General features: G+C 53.5%; 10 protein-coding genes across 10 annotated transcripts in view; 3 read left to right on the forward strand and 7 right to left on the reverse strand.

The window, feature by feature from the left end:
- The window catches only part of EJ05DRAFT_104607 (uncharacterized protein), a 1,055-nt gene extending 748 nt beyond the window's left edge, over nt 1–307 (reverse strand). The window contains exon 1 of the mRNA XM_033738963.1: nt 16–307. Within this exon, the coding sequence (XP_033597967.1) occupies nt 16–186 (171 nt within the window). The 5' untranslated portion in view covers nt 187–307. The remainder of the gene's footprint in view (nt 1–15) is intronic.
- Nucleotides 308–1,025: 718 nt separating this feature from the next.
- Nucleotides 1,026–3,266, reverse strand: EJ05DRAFT_513023 (uncharacterized protein). The gene is made up of 2 exons (XM_033748388.1): nt 1,964–3,266; nt 1,026–1,892 (listed from the first exon to the last, which is right to left on the reverse strand). Exons 1-2 carry the CDS (start codon nt 3,119–3,121, stop codon nt 1,233–1,235), a joined length of 1,818 nt encoding a protein of 605 aa, XP_033597968.1. The 5' UTR covers nt 3,122–3,266; the 3' UTR covers nt 1,026–1,232.
- A 60-nt stretch (nt 3,267–3,326) lies between these two features.
- On the forward strand, nt 3,327–7,067 carry EJ05DRAFT_478511 (uncharacterized protein). The gene is made up of 2 exons (XM_033744472.1): nt 3,327–3,614; nt 3,663–7,067. The coding sequence occupies exons 1-2, from the start codon at nt 3,586–3,588 to the stop codon at nt 6,664–6,666; spliced, it is 3,033 nt and encodes a 1,010-aa protein (XP_033597969.1). The 5' UTR covers nt 3,327–3,585; the 3' UTR covers nt 6,667–7,067.
- Nucleotides 7,068–7,448: 381 nt separating this feature from the next.
- On the forward strand, nt 7,449–9,063 carry EJ05DRAFT_104795 (S-adenosyl-L-methionine-dependent methyltransferase). The gene is made up of 3 exons (XM_033738964.1): nt 7,449–7,705; nt 7,931–8,006; nt 8,121–9,063. Exons 1-3 carry the CDS (start codon nt 7,571–7,573, stop codon nt 8,960–8,962), a joined length of 1,053 nt encoding a protein of 350 aa, XP_033597970.1. The 5' UTR covers nt 7,449–7,570; the 3' UTR covers nt 8,963–9,063.
- Nucleotides 9,064–9,606: 543 nt separating this feature from the next.
- EJ05DRAFT_478514 (Lem3/Cdc50) lies at nt 9,607–11,716 on the reverse strand. Its single transcript, XM_033744473.1, has 6 exons — nt 11,484–11,716; nt 11,371–11,407; nt 11,205–11,301; nt 10,362–11,142; nt 10,148–10,310; nt 9,607–10,085 (listed from the first exon to the last, which is right to left on the reverse strand). Exons 1-6 carry the CDS (start codon nt 11,581–11,583, stop codon nt 9,989–9,991), a joined length of 1,275 nt encoding a protein of 424 aa, XP_033597971.1. The 5' UTR covers nt 11,584–11,716; the 3' UTR covers nt 9,607–9,988.
- Nucleotides 11,717–12,441: 725 nt separating this feature from the next.
- EJ05DRAFT_502978 (uncharacterized protein) lies at nt 12,442–13,572 on the reverse strand (the record flags this gene model as incomplete). The annotated part of the gene is made up of 1 exon (XM_033747343.1): nt 12,442–13,572. One exon carries the CDS (start codon nt 13,570–13,572, stop codon nt 12,442–12,444), a length of 1,131 nt encoding a protein of 376 aa, XP_033597972.1.
- Nucleotides 13,573–14,467: 895 nt separating this feature from the next.
- EJ05DRAFT_104834 (uncharacterized protein) lies at nt 14,468–14,867 on the reverse strand. The gene has a single exon (XM_033738965.1). The coding sequence runs from the start codon at nt 14,827–14,829 to the stop codon at nt 14,533–14,535; it is 297 nt and encodes a 98-aa protein (XP_033597973.1). The 5' UTR covers nt 14,830–14,867; the 3' UTR covers nt 14,468–14,532.
- Nucleotides 14,868–18,534: 3,667 nt separating this feature from the next.
- On the forward strand, nt 18,535–19,404 carry EJ05DRAFT_502979 (uncharacterized protein; the record flags this gene model as incomplete). Its single annotated transcript, XM_033747344.1, has 1 exon — nt 18,535–19,404. One exon carries the CDS (start codon nt 18,535–18,537, stop codon nt 19,402–19,404), a length of 870 nt encoding a protein of 289 aa, XP_033597974.1.
- Nucleotides 19,299–20,961, reverse strand: EJ05DRAFT_540242 (26S proteasome regulatory subunit rpn-8). Its single transcript, XM_033749586.1, has 3 exons — nt 20,686–20,961; nt 20,348–20,619; nt 19,299–20,270 (listed from the first exon to the last, which is right to left on the reverse strand). Exons 1-3 carry the CDS (start codon nt 20,873–20,875, stop codon nt 19,638–19,640), a joined length of 1,095 nt encoding a protein of 364 aa, XP_033597975.1. The 5' UTR covers nt 20,876–20,961; the 3' UTR covers nt 19,299–19,637.
- Nucleotides 20,962–21,157: 196 nt separating this feature from the next.
- EJ05DRAFT_478517 (peroxisomal membrane protein pex16) lies at nt 21,158–22,819 on the reverse strand. The gene is made up of 4 exons (XM_033744474.1): nt 22,520–22,819; nt 22,428–22,463; nt 21,535–22,378; nt 21,158–21,485 (listed from the first exon to the last, which is right to left on the reverse strand). The coding sequence occupies exons 1-4, from the start codon at nt 22,665–22,667 to the stop codon at nt 21,362–21,364; spliced, it is 1,152 nt and encodes a 383-aa protein (XP_033597976.1). The 5' UTR covers nt 22,668–22,819; the 3' UTR covers nt 21,158–21,361.
- Nucleotides 22,820–22,943: the final 124 nt, after the last annotated feature.

Raw genomic sequence — 22,943 nt, forward strand, 5'->3', positions numbered from 1 at the left:
TGGTGTTGGATTGATGTGGTGGTGTTGGATTGATGTGGTGGTGTTGGATTGATGTGGTGGTGTTGGATTGATGTGGTGGTGTTGGATTGATGTGGCGGTCTTGGGGTTTAATAGGTTTAATAGTGGTTGCTCAAGGAGTACTTGGTGATGTTTGATGCCTTGCCTGCCACCCTGAAGTGTATTCATATGTGGAAAAGTTCGTTTCACGTTGCCACGAGAAGTTTACGCTAACCTGTCCTCTCTCCTTTACTTAGCTCCGACTCGACTCCGGACTCGTCTCACGGACAGATGGATGGACAGGGGATGGACAGATTGATGGACAGATGGATGGACAGATGGATGGACAGGGGATGGACAGATTGATGGACAGATGGATGGACAGATGGATGATGGATGGATGGACAGATGGATGATGGATGAGGTAGATCTTACTTACCTATGTCTACCCATCTGCCCTGATGACTAGACGGGACGGACGGAACAGACAGAACAGACAGAACAGACAGAACAGACAGAACAGACAGAATAGACAGAACAGACAGAACAGACAATGCCCATCCTCTTTTATACTATACTATACTATACAAATACAATCCCATACAATCCATACCGATACCCATAAACCCTCAAACAGTCCTATGTAACCTATCCAATACCAATATCAACAAGTTATCAAAAAGAGCGGGTTTTTTTCTTGTCTTGAAACGACAGTACGAGACGGACGGACGGACGAGTGAAAAGGGAAAGGGGGAAGGAGGAAGGAGAGGAATAGAAAGGGACAGATGGAAGAAAGGGACAGAAAGAAGTAAGGGACAGAAAGAAGAAAGGGACAGAAAGAAGAAAGGGACAGAAAGAAAGGAGAGTAGAGGGCAAGGGGGAGAGAGTACAAAGTGCTGCCCGACTTGTGTGTCTGATATCTATCGTTTTCGAATTTTGAGGATAAGCACAGGATTGGGGATTACGGATAATCCTCATCACTCACGACGAGCGCAGTGAATCGTGGGAAGTACTGATGCCTACAGAAGGGGGGCTATAGAGCCAAGGGGCTGGCATGGGGGAGGTAGGTGATAGTAGTAGTACATATATATTTACAAGCTAACAACCAATCTACACAAAGAGTGGATGGATGGATGAAAGGATGGATGGATGAAGCCCCAGTAGTCGACCACAATCAGTTCACCTCCCGATCGATCCCTACCAACTCAACTCAACTACCTAGCAGAAGAAACAGGTCACTTCTTCTCCACCGCAGCCCCAGCCTGCTGCTGCTTCGCCTGCTCCTCCTTCGGCGCCAAGCCAAGCAGACTCTTAACGCTAAAGCTCTGCTTCATCCCCTTGACAAAATCCTCCTGCATCGCCTTCTCCATCTCCTCAAGCTCCTTGGTCCACTTCTCGCTATTCTCCCGAATCTCCTTCTCCATCAGCTCGTACTGGCGCTGGCCGCGCTCGCGCGCCTGGTCGCTCAGCATCTTGCCCTGGCGCGCGCCCTCGGCGAGCGACTGGCCGTCTTCGTACTGCAGGCCGCCGGCACCACCCTGTTGCGGCTTCATGCCGAGCGCGCCCGCGACCCAGGACGAGGCGGAGCGTTTCGGTTTCTTGGCGTTTTCGGCGGCGAGTTGCTTGTTGAAAGCCTCGCGCTGGATGGCTTCGCGGCGGGCGAATTCGGTGGGGATGTCGGTGCCTTCAAAGGACTTGATTGCGGCGCGGACGTCGGGGATGCCCATTGCGGCGAGGTATTCGAGGAAGGGGATTAGGTTGACGAGGCCTTTGTCTTGCGCTTTGCCTTCCCAGGGCGGGAGGATAATGGCGTTGTTTGGCTGCAGTTTTGCGTGGTCCTTTTTGGTGTCGATCAGGATTACTTTCGAGGGGTCGCGGTTTAGGTATGAGAGGTCCTGGTGGTTATTTGATTAGCATTTCACTCATTCAGCGGATCCTTAATACTGGTTCCCCTGGTCGGACAGACCTTGATGTATTCGCCATTCTCGTAGCGTGTGCCCTCGCGGTACAGCGGCCAGGCGATTGCGAGACGCAGTGGGTCAAGCTTCGCCACAATGGGCTCTGCGGAGGTGCGCGGTAGGCTGGTGAAGACGACAATCTCGTAGTACTGGCAGAGGTATCGCAAAAAGTAGTCCAGACCGGGCCGTTTCGCCGTGCGCCAGCCGTGCTCGCGGCTCCACTCGCTGTGGATCAGTAAGTCCTCCAGACTCAAGACCAGCGTGTACGGTGGAGCGGGATCTAGGTCGGGGAGAAGCTTGGGGAACGTCGGTTCGGTGTAGTAGCTCATCTGGTTTGACCAGCGGGCGTTGATGCGCTTCCAGAACAGGCTAAAGTCCCAGCCTGAAGGAGCCTCTGGGTGTAGCTTGGCCTCCTCTTCTGTGTCCCAGTCTCGCCCATAGTACACGGCGCCTCCTATACCTAGTAAGGCCGCTGCCACTGCAGAGTAGTTTGCCGTCCTGTTTCTTCTCCGGTCGGTAGAGGTCTCGTATGCAGATTTCGGAAGCTCAGCACCACCGCGGCCGCCGCTTCCAGGTGGTGGTGCAGGGTTTTCAGGGTCTTCAGTAACATTAGGTCCACTGTGTTCAACATCGAGCTCAGCACGAGCATTTGCTTGCGCTCCAAATTCCTTTGCGAACGTTGATGGGATGCCGTGTCGAAGGTCTGGAAGTGGCCCAGTATTACTTGCATGCTCTTGGACGGGCTCTTTGACAGATTCAGCGTCAGGCTCATTGGCCTTTGCCGACTTGGGTCCCCCAAATTCCGCTTGCTTTTCCGAGAGCTCTGCCGCTGGTGTGGGTTTGCTCTTGCGCGAGTACTGTGGAGGACTCGGCGGGTTCAGGTTTCGCTTCATCATCGGTCGGGCATAGCGTATCGATGCATTGTTTCCTGTTTCCTCGTGTAATCGCAAGGCTGGAAGAGAGCTCATGCCCTGTCGGAGCTGAATGACATTGCGACCGCTCTCAATTTCGTACGCTTGCCGATACTCTTTCATAAGCTGTGCTCTACGCGCATTCTTTGATCTGGACAGCCCTGATGCCGCAGACTGGCTATAGTATCGAAGGGGTGTCGTGGGAGAGGACTGCGGCCCCGACCGAATTGCGTGAGCGGCCGACCTGGAAAGCATTACAGGCGATTATATCATGGAAGAGCCCAGCAAGTAAGAGTCCAGCGAGCTATCGAGCCAGCATAAGGTGAAGAAGAACGAATGGCTGTGGGATGAGGTGGTGTTGGAGATGGAAGCTCTGGGCAAAAAAACCCACGGTATCGCGTCAGGATTCTGCCGATCAAGAAGGACGCTAAGGACAGCCATTACCGTCGCATCTAACGGACACCTGTTTCCAAGGGAATGCCAGACACGCGACACTTCCTGTCCCCCTCGGCGCAATGCCTTTCTGATCCTTTACATGTCCGTCTCGATTGACAGATACGAATCACCCAGTCGCCCATGCCGTCGCCTGTGATCCGGGGTCGGGAATGCTATTCTTTTGGTGGCCATCTTCGGCCGACCTAGATCGGACTGCAAAGTCCTTTTCGATGACATGGACTTTACTCTACTGGTCACTACTACACATATGTTGCTCTTTGTGCATGAGCGATGATGTGGTTTCTGATCTACGGTCAGCAAGTTCGCGACCTGCTTGAGCATGCTTACTGACTGGGAGCAGACAGGAGACACGAGCCATCTTCTACCATGGCTACGACAATTACATGAGATATGCCTTTCCCGAAGACGAACTGCGCCCGCTGAGCTGCAGTCCGCTTGTCCGCGATCGCGCGAATCCAGCGCACATAGAAGTCAACGACGTTCTCGGAAACTACTCCCTCACCCTTATCGACAGTCTATCCACCCTCGCCATTCTCGCGTCATCCCCACCCCCGGGACAGAAGCACAACAAGGCATTGCAAGACTTCCAAGATGGCGTCGTGCTCATTGTTGAAAACTACGGCGATGGGACGAACACATCCTCTGGAGTGGGGAAGCGATCGCGTGGTTTCGAGCTTGATAGCAAAGTCCAAATCTTTGAGACTGTCATCCGTGGGCTGGGTGGACTTTTGAGCGCACATCAATTCGCGGTCGGAGACTTGCCAATCCGAGGGTATGATGCCGGTGTTCAAGACCACGAGGGCACGAGGGGTATACGTTGGAACAAAGGCTTCGTTTATGACGGCCAGCTGCTCCGTCTTGCGCACGATCTAGGACGTCGACTTCTACCTGCCTTCTCTACGCCCACGGGGATCCCATACCCCAGAGTGAATCTCAAGCACGGAGTACCATTCTACCTGAACTCTCCCCTCAACAACGCCGCAGAGTTTGGTCAGTGCGAAAAGGGGGCCCCTGAATCTCCAGAAATCACCGAAACATGTAGCGCTGGCGCAGGCAGCCTGGTTCTAGAGCTCACGACTCTGAGTAGGCTGACAGGAGATTGGAGGTTCGAGATTGCTGGAAAGCGAGCTTTCTGGGCCGTCTGGGAGCGCAGAAGTAGCTCTGGCTTGATCGGTTCTGGAATCGATGCCGAAACAGGCCGTTGGATGTCTCCTTATACGGGAGTAGGAGCTGGCATAGATTCCTTCTTTGAGTATGCCTTCAAGTCATACATTTTCCTTTCCGGTGTGGACTTTGAGCCGAATGGGACTGTTGACTCGTCCGCCGCATTCCTCCATACCTGGCAAGATGCCCATCAAAGTATCAAGCGACACGTCTATCGAGGGGCTGCCTTTCAACACCCCCACTATGCGCAAGTGGACTTGTACACCGGCGCACTACGCGCATACTGGATTGACAGCCTCAGCGCTTATTACCCCGGGCTTCTGGCCCTGGCCGGAGAATTGGACGAGGCTATTGAAACACACCTCTTGTATACAGCCTTGTGGACAAGATTTTCAGCGATTCCCGAACGATGGTCTACTTCTTCTGGCAACATCGAGGCAGGCTTGAGATGGTGGGGAGGTCGTCCTGAATTCATCGAGTCGACATGGTACCTGTATCGCGCCACTCAGGACCCATTTTACCTCCACGTTGCTGAGATGACACTCCGCGATATTAAGCGAAGATGCTGGACGAGGTGTGGCTGGGCAGGTCTACAGGATGTTCGGACGGGAGAATTGAGCGACAGGATGGAGAGCTTCTTTCTCGGTGAGACAGCCAAGTACTTGTTCCTGCTGTTTGACAAGACCCATCCTCTGAATACGTGGGATGCGCCGTTTGTGTTCACTACGGAAGGCCATCCACTCATTATACCCAAAGAGCAGAGGAGGATGTCAAAGTTTCGAGCAAAAGCTGCAATGACAGAAGACGTTGAAATGGCTCTCGCAGAAGAGACGTGCCCTCTGCCACCTCCGGTGCAGCCTTTCAGTCTTTCAGCAGCGGCAGCTCGGCCGGATCTCTTCCATGCTGCGAGCCTTGCAAGGCTTCATCTAATGCCTAGCATCGAGACAGTCGACTCGCCTCTTGTCGAGTTCTCATCGGATCATCCCAGCATATCCGTGTCTGACCTTCATTCCCCTTCAAATTACTCTTACTATCCGTGGACTTTACCCATGGAACTGGTCCCTTGGAACGCCACAAGCTCCCGGATGGCCACCCGCTCAACATTTGATCTGGCATTTCCAAACATGCTCAACACCGCGTTGACTGTACAGCCACTGCAAAAGGTTGTGAATGGCTATCTGGTCCGATCTCTGAGCGGAGTGCGTCTTGGTATGGTTCGCGAGGGAGGCGTGCACGGCACTTCATTCGACATGCCAGAGGCATTTCGCATCTACACGGTCTCCAACTTTCTGCTTGGCCGAGATGAGCAGGTATTCGTGGAGAGGGACGCAGTGAGCAGCTTTGACCCCGCTGATGCGCACTTTACGAAACTTCGAGATTCCGTGAATCTTGACGTAATAATAGATATAAAAACACCACAGCAACGCGACCCAGAGCCTTCCGCCGAGGCCGAAGTCGACGGCCCAAACGATAACCTGACCGACTCGATCTTGTTCGACGAATCAGGCCTCCTATCAGAGCTCGACATCGACCTTGAGAATGCGGACGTCGATGGCCCGTCCCTACTCAGCAGTCTGCTCACCAACATCCAAAACCTCCTCGCATCGTCCACTTCCCGGCCTCAGTCAACCACCAAAGCTCGCGCGCCAGACACCACGCGTTCAGCTCTCATCGCAGCCATGCCAACAGGACCCGGGGCCGCCCCGCTCCCGGACGTCCCGGACATTGACTACGTGTACCGAAAAGACCGCCTCCCTCCCTGGCGCACGATATACCTCGCCGACAACCTATGCACGACGAAACTCTCCCGCTCCGTCCCGCGCACCCACCAAGTCCTCGTCATCCGCCGCGGCGGCTGTAGCTTCAGCCAGAAGCTGCAGAACATACCCGCGTATGCGCCGTCCCCCTCCTCGCTCCAGCTGGTCATTGTGGTGTCGTTTCCAGAGCACGAGGAGAGACGCCAGGGCGCGGACGATGACGACTCGCTCATTCAGCCGCTGCTTGACGTGCAGCAGCTCACGCCTTCGGGCATTGTGCGGCCGCATCCGATTCCGATGATTATGGTTGGCGGTGGCGAGGAGACGATGACGCGCTTTGGTAGGGCGCAGGGCGTGGGTGTGCGGCGGAGGTTTCATTATGCTAGCCAGGGACTGCGGATTGCGAATCTGGTTGTACTATAGGGCGGTTCGTGATGTGGATGGAGTATTGTATGGGGATGTTATATGATTATAGAGCAATGAGTTATGTTGAGTAAGATTTTGAAACACAACGCTTGCAGATCGAGTGTAGGCTCTCAAGATACACAAAGGGAACATGCAAGGGAAGAGGTGTGTGACGTAGACCTCCCTACGGTGCGATCACAGATGATAGAAGACCATTGTGCTTGCTATCTGTCAATTCAGGGGGTGTATTGAGGAGCGTAAACAGCCTACTCTTGGCAAATCGAGAACAACATACAGAGCCCGTTTTATCCATTCATGTACATGTCAAGTACCGACCGACAAGAAAAGTTCTCAATAGGACCTGACGCTCGACTATCTGTAAATGAATAAGATTATCCAACGTCAAAAATCAATTTACAATACTTCAGTGGGGGATCATGCGCATCCGCACTTCCAATTCGCACAAACACACAAATGCTAAACATCCACTCCATACCTGTACCACACACTCTCCATCCACCCTTCCAGACAGACAATCTTCCTCCAAAGCCGCAAATCCAATCTCCATTCCCACAACACACGACGTCGCAACATCAAGCTAAAATACCGCACACCCAGCGCACACTATCCCCCATCCAGCCTAGTCTCGCACCCCACCCTACCCCACGCCCTAGGTAGAAAGCTTCTGTTGTTCAGGTTCTCCATAAGTGCACAAGCGACACGTCGGAAAAAGCGCCGATATCAAAACCGCATGTGTCCATTAAGACTGCAAGACATCACATCATACCACACATCACACCGAACTACGAACATCTAAACGGGCACGCTTAGCACGCGTCAGGACAGAATAGGATAGATCGTTAACTGTTCACGCAGCTATTCAAAGAGCAAGGCAAATCACTGACTGGGACGTAAAACCATAATGGCGGCATCTACTACAGACGACACGAACGAAGACCCCCCAAACGACAACGACGCAGCCGCGACGTACGAGGCAGAACACGTGCACGCCGTGTACGAGGAGATAGCGGATCATTTCTCGTCGACGAGGTATAAGGTGTGCGTTTTGCCCCCTTGTTGGTTTTGATCCGTTCTGTTCTGTTCTGTTCTGTCTGTTCTTGTTCTTGTTCTGTTCTGTTCTGTTCTGTCCTATCATTCATTCATTCATCCATCCATCCATCTATATCAATCCCACAACATCTCCCAATCCATCCCAAACACACCACACCACCACACACCACCACAAACCCACCTCCAAACCCACCACTAACCCACCCCCCAGCCATGGCCCATAATATCCACCTTCCTCCGCGCCCTCCCCGCCGGCTCAATCGGCCTAGACATCGGCTGCGGCAACGGTAAATACCTGCACCCCTCGCTCTTTGCACGTCCGTCTCCCTCCCCCCGGTCCTCTAATCCACCCTCTCAACCCCCTAATCCACCCTCTCAAACCCCCCCTGAACCATCCCCAGCCCAACCCCTCCACCTCCAAAACCCAGGAATATACATCCTCGCCTCCGACCCCTCGCCCAACCTCGCACGCATTGCCGCCTCGCCTTCCACACACCCGCATTCCACCCTCATTGCGTCCGCTCTCGCCCTGCCGCATCCGCCTGGTAGATTTGACTTTGCGATTTGTATTGCGGTGTTGCATCATTTGAGTACGCGGGAGAGGAGGGTTGGGGGGGTGAGGGGGGTGTTGGGGGTTTTGAGGGGTGGAAATCGTGGGGATGAAAGGGGTGGGGATGGGGAAGGGGAAGGGGATGGAGAGAAAGGGGATGGGAAAGGGGATGGGAAAGGGGATAAAAGGGGCAAAGCACTAATCTACGTCTGGGCCCTCGAGCAGCGGACCAGCAGGCGTGGCTGGGACACCGGGGACGCGCAGGACGTCATGGTGCCGTGGGTCGTCAAGGCCCCGAAGTCTCACAAAACGTCCAAACCATCCAAACAACCAGAACCGTCAAACCGCAAGAAGAACGGGACCGGGGTTCGAGATACGAAGGTCTTACAGGAAGAAGGTAAAGGAGAAGAAGAACAACCCCAAGAAAAAGGAGAAGAAAAAGGAGAAGAAAAAGGAGAAGAAAAAGGAGAAGAAAAAGGAGAAGAAAAAGGAGTCGAAACGGAACCCCAAGAACCCAAAGAAGAACGATCCCAAGAAGACAGAGTCTACAACCGCTACTACCACCTCTACGCGCGCGGCGAGCTCGAGGAAGACGTACGCAGCGCTGGCGGCGAGGTGCTGGACAGCGGCTACGAGCGGGATAACTGGTGGGCGGTAGTGGCGCCGCGGCTCCGGGGCGGAGGGAGGAGCTGATGTGTGGGACATGGGGCGGAGGAGGAGGGAGCTGGATGTGTGGGAGCTGGATTTGTGAGAGCTGGATTTGTGAGAGCTGGATTTGTGAGAGCTGGATTTGTGAGAGCTGGATTTGTGAGAGCTGGATGTGTGGGAGAGGAGTGGAGAAGACCAAAAGGGGAGAAGAATTGGAGAGGAACGAGGTGACAAAACGAGAGTACATATGTGCCTATACACACACACACACACACACACACACACACACACAACAAAAGATCCCACCCACCCATCCAACAATCCAATCCAGTCCAGTCCAGTCCAGTCCATTCCGGTCCAATCCAGCATAGCTACCACACACGCTCGACAACAGCGCTCCCAAACAAAGCCCCACCCCCTCTCCCCCCTCAAACCTAAACACGCCCTATCCAACACCCACATCCACATCCACATCCACATCCACACCCACACCCACATCCAACATCCACATCCAACATCCACATCCAACACCCACATCCAACATGCACATCCAACACGCGCAGTCCACGCAAACAAAGCACCATACACCATACATATACATATCGTATGCATCTGTCATTTATATATATAGTGTATAGTATATATACTATATATAGCATAGCTCCACACATACACACACACACACAAACAAAAAAAAAAATCCCAAGCCACCAAAGCAAAAAAAAACCGGGCATGAATACAAAGAACAATGAAAAATTGACAAGCCCCCCCGCGTCGTAACCCCCCAAACCAAAATGCGCCGTCCGGTTCGGGTTGTTGGAAAGAGTTTTCAGTTTTCAGTTCAGCTCAGTTCAATTCAGCTCAAGTTCAGATTCAGATTCAGTTCAATTCAGTCCAGTTCAACGGAGTAAGGTAAACAAGTTAATGTATCGCAAGCCAGGTATGAAAAAAACGCCATGTGTTAAGGTAGGTAGGAGGAGGGTGGGAAAGAAAAAAAAACACAATGTTTTGAGTGTCTGTGTGTCTGTGTGTATGTTCTGTTCTGTTCTGTCTGCAGCTAAATAAACACAATCACGCGCCGGCTCGCGCGCGCTCGCCCACCGTAGTAGTAGTGGCAGCGCTGGGCTGGTCGTTGTTCCACGTCAGATAAGTGTGGTCGCCGAGTTTCCTATTGCGCGTTTGTTAGTCTTCCGTCGCTTCAACCTTAAGACACTCTGGGCGCGGGCCTACCTTGGCTTGATGAGATGGGTGGCCGTGAAGACGGCCCCGAGCAGGATGCAGAGGCCGCCGACGACGACGTAGGCGATGCCAAGGAACGGGTTCTTGCCGCCCATTACCGTTCTTGTCGATAGAAGGATTGACTTTGTCCCGCCGTATGTGGTCACGGGGAATACTTCACCGAGTTAGCGATGCCGCATGACAAGACGTAGAGCCTGCTGCTTACCTGAGGCGATTTCGATGCGGTAGCGTCCCAGTTTCATGGCCTCGTTGTCGTTCCTCAGCGCAAGTTTGCTGAAGGCAGGTAGACCGGCAGTCCTCATCCAGACCTGGAACGCATAGTCGGTGTGTAGATTGGGCAGAGTCGAGTCGTTGTACCTCCCGTTCTCGTATCTCGGTTGCCAGTTCGGTGGCGGCACAACCTGATCGGCCTTGTATGCAGTGTCGCCGTATAGATCAGCATCGCTGCCCCATGCGATACCGTTCTCCGTCATGCCGTAGATGTTATTGTTATCATCCACCTTGTAAGGCTGATTAATCGTGTCGTTGAACAGAGAATTGGCAATCAGCCCGCAGGGATAGTACGCCGTCCCGTTGCCATCAGCCTTGAGCGGATCGCAGTCGCTGCCGCCAATGGTGCCGTTGTCGCGAAACTTGCCGTTAAGCTGGTCGACATCGAGAGACGAAACGTATCGGCGATGGTTTTGGTAGAAGTTGGTCAGTCGATAGTACAGAAACACCGGTCCACCAATGTCATTCGGCACATAAAACTCCAGCACACACATAGGCGTGTTCTCAATCGCGCGCCCGCCCCTGGTAAGCGGGTACTGAAAGGTCTTGTTGTATCGTCCCCACGTAGAAGCCTGGCCACTGACGAGCGCCGTCTTGAACGAACTCGAGGCCAGATTACTAGGGATATCGCTAAGCGCATTTGGGTCGTTTGGATTCGACGAGATGTCAGGTGCGTCTCGGACGCAATTCGAATAATCAATCGAAACCTCTTGAACCTGCGCCCAAACCTCGTCAGCACCAAACAGCATCACCACCAGTCCCATTCTCCTCCACTCACCGTCGAGCTCGCCCAGATCAGCAGGCCCCCAATAGGAGCAAATATGATGCCGACAATGAAGAAGAGTGGAAGAACGGTTTTGGGCGTCAGGATCGGTCTGCGGAGGCGTCATGTCAGCCACGTCGTCCCTTTTATCATTCTGCGACAAGGCCAGGATACAACATACTGCCATGCCTTCAACCTCTGCTGTCTAAACGCCGTATCTACACCCCAAACAAGTCAATATCAATTCTTGCCCCGCAGCCCTAACAACAGCTGGCATCGTTCCCGTGAACATACTCGCTGGTCTCCGACTCTTCTCCTTCTTCTTCGGCTCGTCCGCCGCATCGGTCCTCCTGTCCGACGAATCGTCGCTGGGCTCATTCGCATTTCTAGCCATCCTGCACGACGGGTAAACACAGCGATAAAAGGTCCGCGGTTCGAAAGAGGTGGGGCGAGAAGGCAGAACGGTTTGGCGGATAGTTTTGGAATGTAGGGCGGATGATGGAAAGGAAGTAACCCCGTTACAGTTGCGTAGCGGCTTCTGCCAAGCAGGGCGCCGTGAGGTTATGGCGCCTCAGGCATCCACGCACGCCCGCACGGCTCAGCACCGACACGCACACCAGTTCAGCACAGCGTCAGGGTCTCAAGCGCCAAATATAGATGTGGCTGAGGCATCACGGACGGAATCGTCGGAATACTAACGCCCTCCGGCGCCGACCTCACTCTATGGGTTGCTTATCAATACCAACAGATGCTATGCTTCAGACAGTATCAGCGAATCTCGCTCCGACATCGTCACTATTTCACAAAAGTCACTGCACAGAAAAGTAGGCACAAAAGCGACTGTGGTCAGAGTTGGTGAATAATGATTCTTCTATCTAAGCTCACTGGCTCTTTATGAACCACGGCTCTGGCGCGGCAACGATACACGTTGCCACACGCAATGTCAACTCTGACGAGGTTGAAATGATCCCAAACCGTGACTCCAATGTCCTAAACCCAAGGACGAGGACGTATCCTATGCAGCAATATTGCAAGACCAAGACATATATGCAAGTCTGATGGAGGGGGGTATCAAAAACAATAACTGTGTGCTACATGCTGTGTGTTGAAAAAATGGGGGGCAAGGACTGCAAGTCCACCCGTGGCGAGCCCACCAAAGTACTCCTAAACAGAAAGACAAAAAAGAACGAAACAGCTTGACATGCACCAGGCATGCAGGGGAGCATGCGACCAACAACGATGAAGATACAGTCTAGCGGAGGTATTGCGTAAAGTTCTCCTTGGCGAACCATCCGGCCTTGTCAAAGTCGTCCCAGAGCCTGCTTGCTTTGTTGACGTCGATCTTGCATGCACCCTGAGCATGCGTCTTCTTGAAGTCCTGGCCCTTCTTCAGCCATTCGACCTTGGCAATGAAGATCCGTCGCTTCTGCGTCAGGTACTGTGCGCATGTGAGGCGATGGTACGCGGCCAGATGCTGCTCAGCCGGTGGCAGCAGATGCCGATCCGGGTCATCAAGGTCCGGCTGGTTGATCGGGGCTTTAAATTTGTCCCTGGCATCGGCTGTCTTGGTCATGATTAATGGATCGTCGTAGAACCGGCGATCGGGCCGTGGAGCAAAGTCGGGGAAGGCGTCGAATCTGTTGTCGTTGATCTTCGTGGTCGTCTTCCTCGGGGCTGGTGTCGGTTTTGTAACGCCGGCAGGGGCCTTGCGTTCTTTCAAGACTGGCTGGGGCTTTGTGGCGGGCTTCGTGACCCTTGCTCTGCGCGGCATGGCGACAGCAATCTTCTTCGACTTGGGTGCGGACGACGTTGCCGGGAGGAGGGTCTTCAAGGCTGGGCGCTTTGTGAGGCTGTGGTAGGTATAGCGCTTGTTGATTTCCCTCTCTTGGGCTCTCCAGCCTTGCTGGTCTGCGAGGAAATTTCTGGTGACGACTTGCTTGAAGAACATTGCGGTCGCCTCCGCCAACACCTTGTACTCATCGCGAGTTGGGCGAGCAGACTCGGGGACGTGCGTCGTGTTGGCAATGTGCTGGGAGATTTGACTCTCGACACGCGCCGACTCGGAATCGCTCGAGTCGAACAGAGGAAGACGCGAAGCACTGTTATCAACATAGACATCGTTGTCAAACAGCAATGGATCCCGCTGTGACTGGCTGTCTCTTTGTAGTTCAACAGTGATGTCTTTCTTGCTGACCTCGTAAGGAGAGATTGGGGGCGACACATATGTGGTGGTGGATGTTCTGGAGGCAAAAGGATTCTTTGAAGAGCTCTTTCGCACAGGCTCTTGGAAAGAGTCGACCTTTATCATCTCTGGTGGCGATAGGAGCATGTTTACAGACATGGCTGTCGATTTCGGGGTTCGTGGTGTCGGAGAAGGATTCATAGTGGAAGTTGGTATGGGCGGACGAAAGGCAGAAAGAATAATATGGGCGGAAGCGGTATTTAAGTAATTGACTGGTCCTTGGACCATACGTAAGAGTGTGAAGAGAGCCGGTCCGGAGTTAAGAAGACTGTTGTGGAGTGTGAAAGCGATATGTGGCGAATATAGCGAAGATGTATATGTCAGCGATTGAGTGCTCTGACTCCTCGCAGGCCTTTTTATAACAATTGTGAAGATCCTTCAGCGCGTGGGACAATTTAAAAGTGTGTATGCTGGCGGACAGATACGTGGTTGACTTGGTCAATGGGCTACCAGGTGGCAGTCACAATGCTCTCTGCCAATTGGAAGGCACGGGGTGTTAGGTAGCAGCTGCCTTGGTAGGCAGAGGAAATTGAAGGAGGAGCGACAAGGATGACGACAAGCCGTTGCAAAAGCAAGTTATGGCCAGATTGCGTGGAAGCAAGTTCTAGAGGCGACAGCAATGGAGGGAATTGAAGGGGGGGCGGTGGAGTGGTTATATGGCAAGCTTAGAGAGAGAGAGAGAGGGCTGTGTTATGGAGGGGAGCAGGCTGCAGCAGAGAAATGAGGTGGGAGGCGGATGACTGGTTTCATACCATCATATATCAATCAGGCGGTCCATTGAGAGACAAAGAAGGCGGCAGCAGACCTTGTGTGAACTGGCACGCACAAGCAGAGGCACCCACACCTTTCAGTAGCAGCCCACCTACTTTAACCATGGGCCATGCCATCCATGGGACCATGACCGTTCGCGCACCACACCCCCCCTCCCCTATCCAAACTCCAGCCTTCCAACCGTTCAAGGGAGAAGGATGAGGAAGAGGAAGAAGATGGGAGAGAGAGGATGAGGGACAGGAGGGAGCAGGCAGCGCGCCATGCGGACGGCGGCTGCAAGGCGAAGCAGAGCACAAAGGCGTGAAATAGATTACGCGCGCTCATGGCGGCCTAGAGGAGGCGAGGAATGGGCACGAAGAGTGCATGGATTGGCAAATGGCATTCATTGTGGCCAAACAAAGCAAAGTTGCGAGGAGCTGACGAATTGACAAATGAGAAGGCGTTGGAATGGCGGAGAAGAAAGATGCAGTAAGCTGGAGCGAGTGAGAGAGAGAGTGAGTAAGACAGTGAGAGAGAGAGATAGAGTGGAAGTGAAAGTGAGAGGAAGCGAGGGGGCTTGGAGTGGGCGGCGCGATCAGAGCCAAGGAATATGTCGGATAGGGAGCGGCGAGTAGATGGATTAGGCATAGACTCACTACCTATACTGTAAGTCTGTAGCTATAACGATTAATTACTGTTCCCCGGAGCAAGGGGAGCGGCGGCGTTAAAAGGACAAAGCGATAAGGAACAGGGAAAAATAAGAGGGAAGTGGAAGCAGGGAGCAGGGAGCAGGAGCAGGGATTAAGGAGCAGGGAATAAGGCAGTTGACAGGGAACAAGAACCAAGGGTCCATCGTCCGCCTGTCCGTGTCCGCGATGCTGACTGACGGTCACGCGTATTGATATAACACTTCTTATTGGCCAATCCAAAGCTTACTATCCAGCTTTAACCTGATACCGTACAGTGGCACACCGGTAGAACAAGTCCGTAATCTATATTGCTATTACCGATGCATGCGGCAACAAATGCATGCCATGATGAGAATAGGAATGCTTGCATGCCGAATGTTTGCGGAGACACATAATCACACTGACAATCACATTCATACTCAGTCACAGGAATGCTGGAACGCTGTGCATTCTCGGACGCGAGCACGCTCATTCAGTCATTCATTCAATCATCCACTCAATCATTCATTCATTCATTCATTCATTCATTCATTCATTCATTCATTCATTCATTCATTCATGCCTTTCAATTGCCAACTAATTATCCGCACACCGGTCACCACAGCGTAGGTGGTGAGTGATTGGCAATTCTGTACACACTATGCACTAGGCAGCCGGGCATTCGTGTCATTGTTTAGTGACTCAGACGTGCGGATCGGGCACCGGGGGCCTCGTAATCCTGGACTGTGGAAGCCACGTACCAAAGCTAAACAGCTAAAGCCCCCTAATTACGTCCCTTGACTGTGTATGTGTGTGTGTGTGCTTCATTCTTTTTCGGCCGGCTGCAATTCACCCTTCATTTCATTGCCTCTTTCTATCCATGCCATGCTTTTCCATTCCATTGAACGACGACGCTGCATCTTCAGCGCCCGGTCATGGAGTCGAGCTACGCGGCAGCCCATCAATTGCTGCCCTGCGACATTTTCAATTCCACTCGCCGCGTTGGCCGCTCTCAATTCGCCCAAGGCAGACAGCGCTCGACGACGGTCAAGTAGTATCAGGGCGGGCAGGTAAACTTTACACGTGTCGCTAGCAGGCCCAAGTACGCCGCCCCTACAGTGCTAGAAACCTTGTACCCCAGCCAAGTAAGGCATCAACATTGGCCTGTCTGATTCGCCTGCTGCTCTCACCGGCGAAGCGCCATTCGCAATGCTGCTGTGTGTATACGACATCGCGTCGAGCAACCATAGGGGGGGCTCATTGCGGGCGCAATTGCTCTATTTCCGGCTTATGTTGATGAGAATGATGATGATTATGATGATTGTGATTCTAGACATGATCATCTGAACCCCCTACTCATCATCATCATCATCGTCAGGATTCAGATGATTGAGCCGTGGCGGAGTTTGCGCGTAGGCTGCTTCCGTCATACATGCTGGATTCGGGGTTACGCGTTCTCGTCCGTGGAACCAGCTAGCATCAAGATGACAATTGACAGTCTTCCAACAGAACTGCATGCTCTCAATTGGGCCCTGCCGTCTCAAGCAACGATACTCTCGCCACCTCTACACGCAGCATTGAGAGCTGCAACATTCCGGCAGCGCTCCATATCCATCTCCATTTCCGTATCAGGGAAGCACCGAGATAGGCCAATGGCATCCTCTCGACACTATATCCGTCACCAGACGTCAGCCAACAGCCAAACAATGTACCGCAGTACTGTACTTGGTTGTAGATGATGCCACCCTCGATATGCTATTGGACCGCTGCCAGCTGCTGTTCGATCAAGACACCGCCCCATGCACGGCGTGCACCGTGGTCCGATGACTCTGCGAACAGGTCTCGCGGTCGAGGAAGAAAGCATGTGAAAGATTGAAAGGGTGGTGAGTGTCTCAGGTGAGGCATAGATACCTCCTCCTTCCATTATGGGCGTGTATAGCTGTATACAGCCAGTCCAAGTTCCCCCCACTCGCTCAATTGGCGACGTGGGGTTTGGGTGTGTGGCACGCGGCCTCCCCAAGGCTGGCGGCTGCTCACAAGACCACGGCTTCGCACACGCCATTGAAGTCAGTGATCATGCTGAGATGTGTCTGATTGGTCAATGCAACAGTGTAGTGTGTGGTTTAGCGAGCGAGAGGGTGTGGTGAGAAGGAGGAAGAGGAGGAGGAGGAGTATCAGTAGTAGTAACCACAATCACAATCAGATGGACAGTATCGGGTATCATCAGGGCGGTCGAGAATGTGGTCCGGTACGTCGGGGCAGGCCGGGCGCGTGCGTAAGGAGGAGCAGGAGGGATTGATGCACATCGCGGGGCGTCTAAAGCAGTTCTAAACAGCCCCAAAGACCCCCCTAAGACCCCCCTAAGACCCCCTAAGACCCCCCCAAAGACAGTCAAGTTGCAGGCAGTGACCCAGCCAAGCGTTGAAGCCTATCGCGCCCGAATGTGGAGGATAAGCTTACCCCGCCGCTTATCGCTTTCCACCACCACCACAAGCACGCCGAAACACTGCCCATGTCCGCCCGGCCCAGGTCTGCCATTGTCATCTGATGCTGCCGGCGACGACTCGATCAATCGCTCTAGACTGCCACTATCGCAGAATCAACAGCCCTCTTCTCACAATTGTTATCACATCCTTGGGACGCTCAATTGCACAGAGTAGCGACAGAGAGAGCCGTATTGTCGATAGGCCAGTCGCGGCTTATGCTAATTAGACGCCTGCCCCCGCTGCATATCCCATACATGGGCTGCAAATGCGGAACCGGGAGAGCCGGGCCTTGGCCTCGCCCTTGCTTAGGGTGCCTTTTGGCTTTATGCCCTTGCACCATGCATGACAACGATCCAGCCATCCATTCACTCTCAGGGACCTTCAGCGGAGCCAGGGAGCCAGGGAGTCAGGGCGGGCCGTCACTCTGAAAGCCGGGCGATCCACTGCATCCAGATCGCGTGGCATGCCTGGGACAAAAGGACCCTGTTTTGCCAACTCTTTGACTTGCTCCTCCACTCTGCCTCCACTATACTCATGCCATTCCAGTGTTGCTGCTACGCCGTGGCACGATGCCTCACTCTTGCATGTTGACCACCTGTTGTGTGCACAATCTTGCTTCCCATTGCGTGCTTGGCCCTATGCTGGTCTGAAAGCAGAAAACGGTTGGACGACGATAGTTCGTGCTCCACTCCAGGAAGTGCTATCCGATGAGGCCATACCTCTGCGTCTCAGCCTGAGACGAACCCCTGAGACTATCCATACATACCGGCAACCGGACTGCGATACGGGCTGTTGTAGAATGCAAGTAAGCTCTGCAAGACCAGCAGCCTGGTCCTCGGTCTCCCGTCTCGAGACAGTCCTCCATCAGGTAGGTCCTAGCAAGAATTAATAACTCACAGACGTAGAGGCAGTAATCACAATTGCCAATGTCCAAACTGCAGAAGACATTGGTACACGCGCACTGACCCTGCTTGGCTGCATCGTGAAGCCGTGATTTCTCCATCCTACATACAGCTTGTCAAAATCCCATCAGAAATTCCCACCGGAGCGGATCAAACTGCCCACCGACCAGACCAGAGACCCCTCCTCACCTAAACACCATCACGAACAAAACACTCCTCTCCATAATCCATACAACCACAACCACAACCACAACACACAACAAACTCCACCACACACCTCACAATGCACCTCCAAAAATGCCCTCACCACCACCCACACCCCTCCCCCAACCACGCCCCTTCCTAAGATCCCTCCTCTCCTCCATCCAACAACCCACCACAACCCCAAACACCACCACCACCACCACATCAACAACAACAACAGCAAACCCCCTCCTCCCCCTCCACACCAACCTCAGAACCCCCCTCCTAACCCTCCACATCCTCTTCCCCAACGAACTCCTCCCCGCCCTCGACCTCCTCGACCGCGGCCTCGTCTCGCGAGTGCTCGTTTATCGCGGGCGTGGACACGAGTCCGAAGACAAAGACAACGACAACGACAAAAAACACGGGGAGGCAGATGGCAACGGAGACGGAGACGGAGACGGAGACGAAGAAAGCAGCGAGAAGAATGGACAGAGCGACGCAGTAATAACAACATATTTCCACGTGCGCTCTGCTGCCACTGCTACTACTACGCACCGCTCGTCGCGGCACTACGGCCAGAACAACGGCCAGCAACAACAGCAAGAAGCCCAAATCTACCGCGTCCGCACCGACGCGTGGAACTGCGACTGTGCTGCCTTTGCGTTTGCCGCGTTTCCTGCTGTTGTGGACACGGCGGGGACACACACAGACACAGACACCGAGGCACACACGGACACTCACTCAGAAAGAACACAAGGGACACAAACAGAAACAGAGGCAGACACAGAAGGACAAGGAGTCGAGACCTGGCAATGGGGCGGGCGCACACTTGGCCGTGGCAGTGCGCCCGTGTGTAAGCATCTGCTTGCCTGTGTGCTGGCGTCGCGGTGTGTGTTGTTTGCGGGCTTGGTGGAGGAGAGGAGGGTTGGGTTGTGGGAGGGTGTTGGGTGGGCTTCTGGTGCGGCTGGGTTGGGGATTTGAGATTTGAGATTTGAGAGAGATGGTGCTGGGATGGGTTGTGTGATTTGGGGTAGATTCGAGAGATCATAGCACGTCCGTCATAGGTTAGAGTCCAGGATACGTGCGTGCATGCGTGGCCGTCTACTTGGGACATTCACAATCAGGATGCCGGGTAAGTAGTACATGGCCAGCAGTAGCTTCTATCGCCCACAGAGCATGCATGCTACATACCCCATCAGTCCACGTCAAGGAGGCTATCTTTTCCGCTCTCCGTCCTTGGACTTGCTCTTGTCGCCCTTTTCATCCTTCTTCTCGCCCTCCTTCGCCTCCCCATTCACCGTCCCGTTCGCCTTCTTCTCCTTCTCCTCCTTTGCCTTCTCGTCCTCCTTCTTCCCGCTCGCCTCCTTGTCCTCGGCCGTTTGCTTGTTCTGGATCTTGTTCTCGATCAGGTCGTGGAACGCGGTGATGGCCCGGATCAGACTGCTCAGGTAGATCGTCATCAGCTGGTCGTTCGTCTTCACACTCATCGCTCTGGCCAGCTCGCTGTTGTCTGCGGGGCCAGGCGGTGGTATACCGTTTGTTTGGGCTGTGGACTTGGGTGTGGAGAGGTTGGGGAGCAGGTTGAACACGTCTTGCAGGTTGCCGAGAATGGCGTGGTTGACGGGGAGATCGCCGTCCAGGACCTTCTGTAGGTATTGCCCAATGTCGCGCAGCCGCAGGTGTAGACCTTGCAGAGACTGGAGCTGAGAGGTTATGCGCGTGGAGAGCGTTCCGACGGCGACGTCGCGGATATCACGTAGGAGATGCTCAACGCCAATCTCTTCTGCTTCCTCGGCTTCTATTATCGATGGCGTGTGGACGAATGTTTTTGTGGTCGTGGTTCCGTCCTAGGCGTGAGGTTAGCACACGGTATAACGCATGACGGCTTGCAGCAGTAGTACTGCTTGCCCATGATCCATCTTACATCTTTGATCTCCTCCACTGCAAAGTATGCATCTGTCGGCACACCAACCTCCTTTGGCTGCACGTCTATGATCACTAATAGCGGGTTCGGTGTATATCTCTTGAAGAGCTCGTTGATCTCGAGATCAGACGCCCTTAGCTTAGGCCCCGAGTGATACCACCCGATGAGCTTCTCCCGTGCGTTGACCTTCTTGAACATGTCGTTCATCGACTCAACATAATTGTGATCCAGAAACCAGACCGACGGGTCCCTCTCATCTTCTTCAAACGGCACTGTAACATTTCGTTAGCGTTTTTTGCCGCCAATCTGACCTTCCAACCATCTGCGGCGCCACATACCAGCAAAGCTGTTTGACACCCTCACATTCTTGCCGTCATTCTGACCGAGAAGAACACCGACTACACGCTTCTTTGTCTTTGCGTCCTTGGCCAAACGCCCGTAGTGGTCTGCGGCGGAGAGTAGGACGAGAGGTGCGACGGAGACGTTACGGGTGACGAGAGACAGCGTTTCAGCTGTCGTTGCAGGCATGGCCGCGGTATATGAGGGATTGTGGGGTGTTAGAGGATGGGCGTGAGAGGTGGGCTTGCGACGGTCGTTGATGGGGGCAGAGAGATATCGGTGATGTTGCTCAAAGGCTCGTGAGCTGTAGCTCCGATTTCGAGAGGAAGGTATGCACGGACCATACTCAACCTTATAAGGCTCTCCAAGCAAATGGTAATTAAGTTGAATTGAGCTCAGGTAGGGTAGGCCAGCAAAACCATTTATGACAATTATTTGAACTTTAATCATGAGAGCCAAGTGGGCTACTAGATCCGAATCATAGGATAATCATTGTTGGTCCACAGTGCCCTAATACTATGTACGATACATTCCAATATTTGCTCCACGCTATGCATATACCCAACCAGATCATATCAACTACAATTTTCCACCAAGCGCGCCCAGGATCTGGCCCAGGCCGTATTGTGACAAACTGATTTTACAAAGAGACTATTCCCACAACATGGAAATACATTACATCGTCGCGGTCGGGAAGTAATATTGCTCCCACAGAAACTCGTAGTCTTCGATGACGCCCCCTACAAGGTCCAGCAAAGGCTTGCCACGGAGTCTACCAGTCACAGAGTGTATCCAGGATCTGTCACATGTCAGTTCGTCCCAATTATCCAGGGGTCATGAGTACGCACTTGGTGATGTTCTCGTAGAACGCTCCTCGCATAACCCACCAGCCGAGGGCCCAGCCTCTCTTGCGAAGTTCATCCCTCTCCAGGTTGGTCAGGCCTCTCAAGCCGCCTGCGAGTCGCTCCTGGAAGTCCTTCTTCGCCAACTGGCGCGCCCCATATTCAATGCTCAGCCCGAGCAGCCATGGCTGCCACGCCTTCTTGTTGTCACTCCATTTCTGCATGGCGATGGCGTAAATCACAGGTCGAAGAATATAGAGCACTTCAGCCAGTTCGCCTTTACCAGAGACACGATGGAGAAGTGCTTTTGGAGGCTTGATATCGTCCGCCGTAAGGACTTTCGATAGGAGATAGTTTGAAATGTCGGTGGAGTCTGGCAAAGAGGGCATCGACAGGCCTGTTCGCGGCATGGTCCACGACGCATCGTCGGAGCGCTCACTTGATGGTTCGCTCGGCGGCGTGCCAATCAAATCCTCCGCCGGCGTTGCTTCTTCCAGGCTGCTTGGATCCACTTCTCGTTCTGGGAGGGGCGGGGACAGTAAAGGTCGGGAATTGGTCAGTCTCAAGAGGAGAAGTCTGCACACAGCTTTGACGAATTCCAAGAGGATCACAATGCGCCACCGCACTTTCTCCCCTTTCCTTTTCGCGACCATTTCCCATAGCAATTCGGTGTGTTGGATCATCTGCAATATGAGCGCGAGGCGCTGATACGTTGGGGACTTCTGTGTCCAAAATCTAGTGTAGCGATTGTGCGGCGAGGGGTGCGGCCGTCGCGCGAGAGGGAGGCGACATGCTGCTTTGTATAGGAGAGAGTCGTGATATAGGGACAGGATTTGTACACTGCTGTGAACTGAAATTTGTGAGTTACTGTAGAGGTAGAAATGGGTATTCTGTCATACGAGTCTCAGAGGCAATCTCAGCCTCTCGGAAGCGTCCTAGAGAGTAGATATCAGTAATGCGCATGGTAGTAGTTCACGGCTCTATTACGCACCAGGTATAATGTACGTCAATGAGCGGAGTCCCGATTCAATCTGCGAGACTGCACTAGCATTCTTCGTTATGAAGTCGCCATACATCCCCAGCCACTTCGGTGGAAGTGATATGCTCTCGTGAAGCTTCACCGACGCTTGCTTGTACATGGCGGCCCGGCAGAACGCTCCCACAGAAAACAAAGTAGATGGATGTGAGGGACGAGAAATGCGCCAGAGCAGAATATCTTGTGTGAATGCGCTCCACGTCAAGTCGCGTCGTCACCTCTCAGGCCGAGGTTGGTGATCGAAAGGGAATAGTGAGGTGCCCGTGATGCGGCTCGGCGCTGGCGCCCCTTGTAAATCCACCACCGTGCTCACACCTCATATGTGTCCCGGCCACGACAAATACACCACGCCGCAGTGTCTCACGCGCGAGGCTGCTTC

This window comes from Pseudovirgaria hyperparasitica, assembly GCF_010093815.1.
Source record: "Pseudovirgaria hyperparasitica strain CBS 121739 unplaced genomic scaffold EJ05scaffold_13, whole genome shotgun sequence".
Lineage (NCBI taxonomy): Eukaryota > Fungi > Ascomycota > Dothideomycetes > Acrospermales > Acrospermaceae > Pseudovirgaria > Pseudovirgaria hyperparasitica.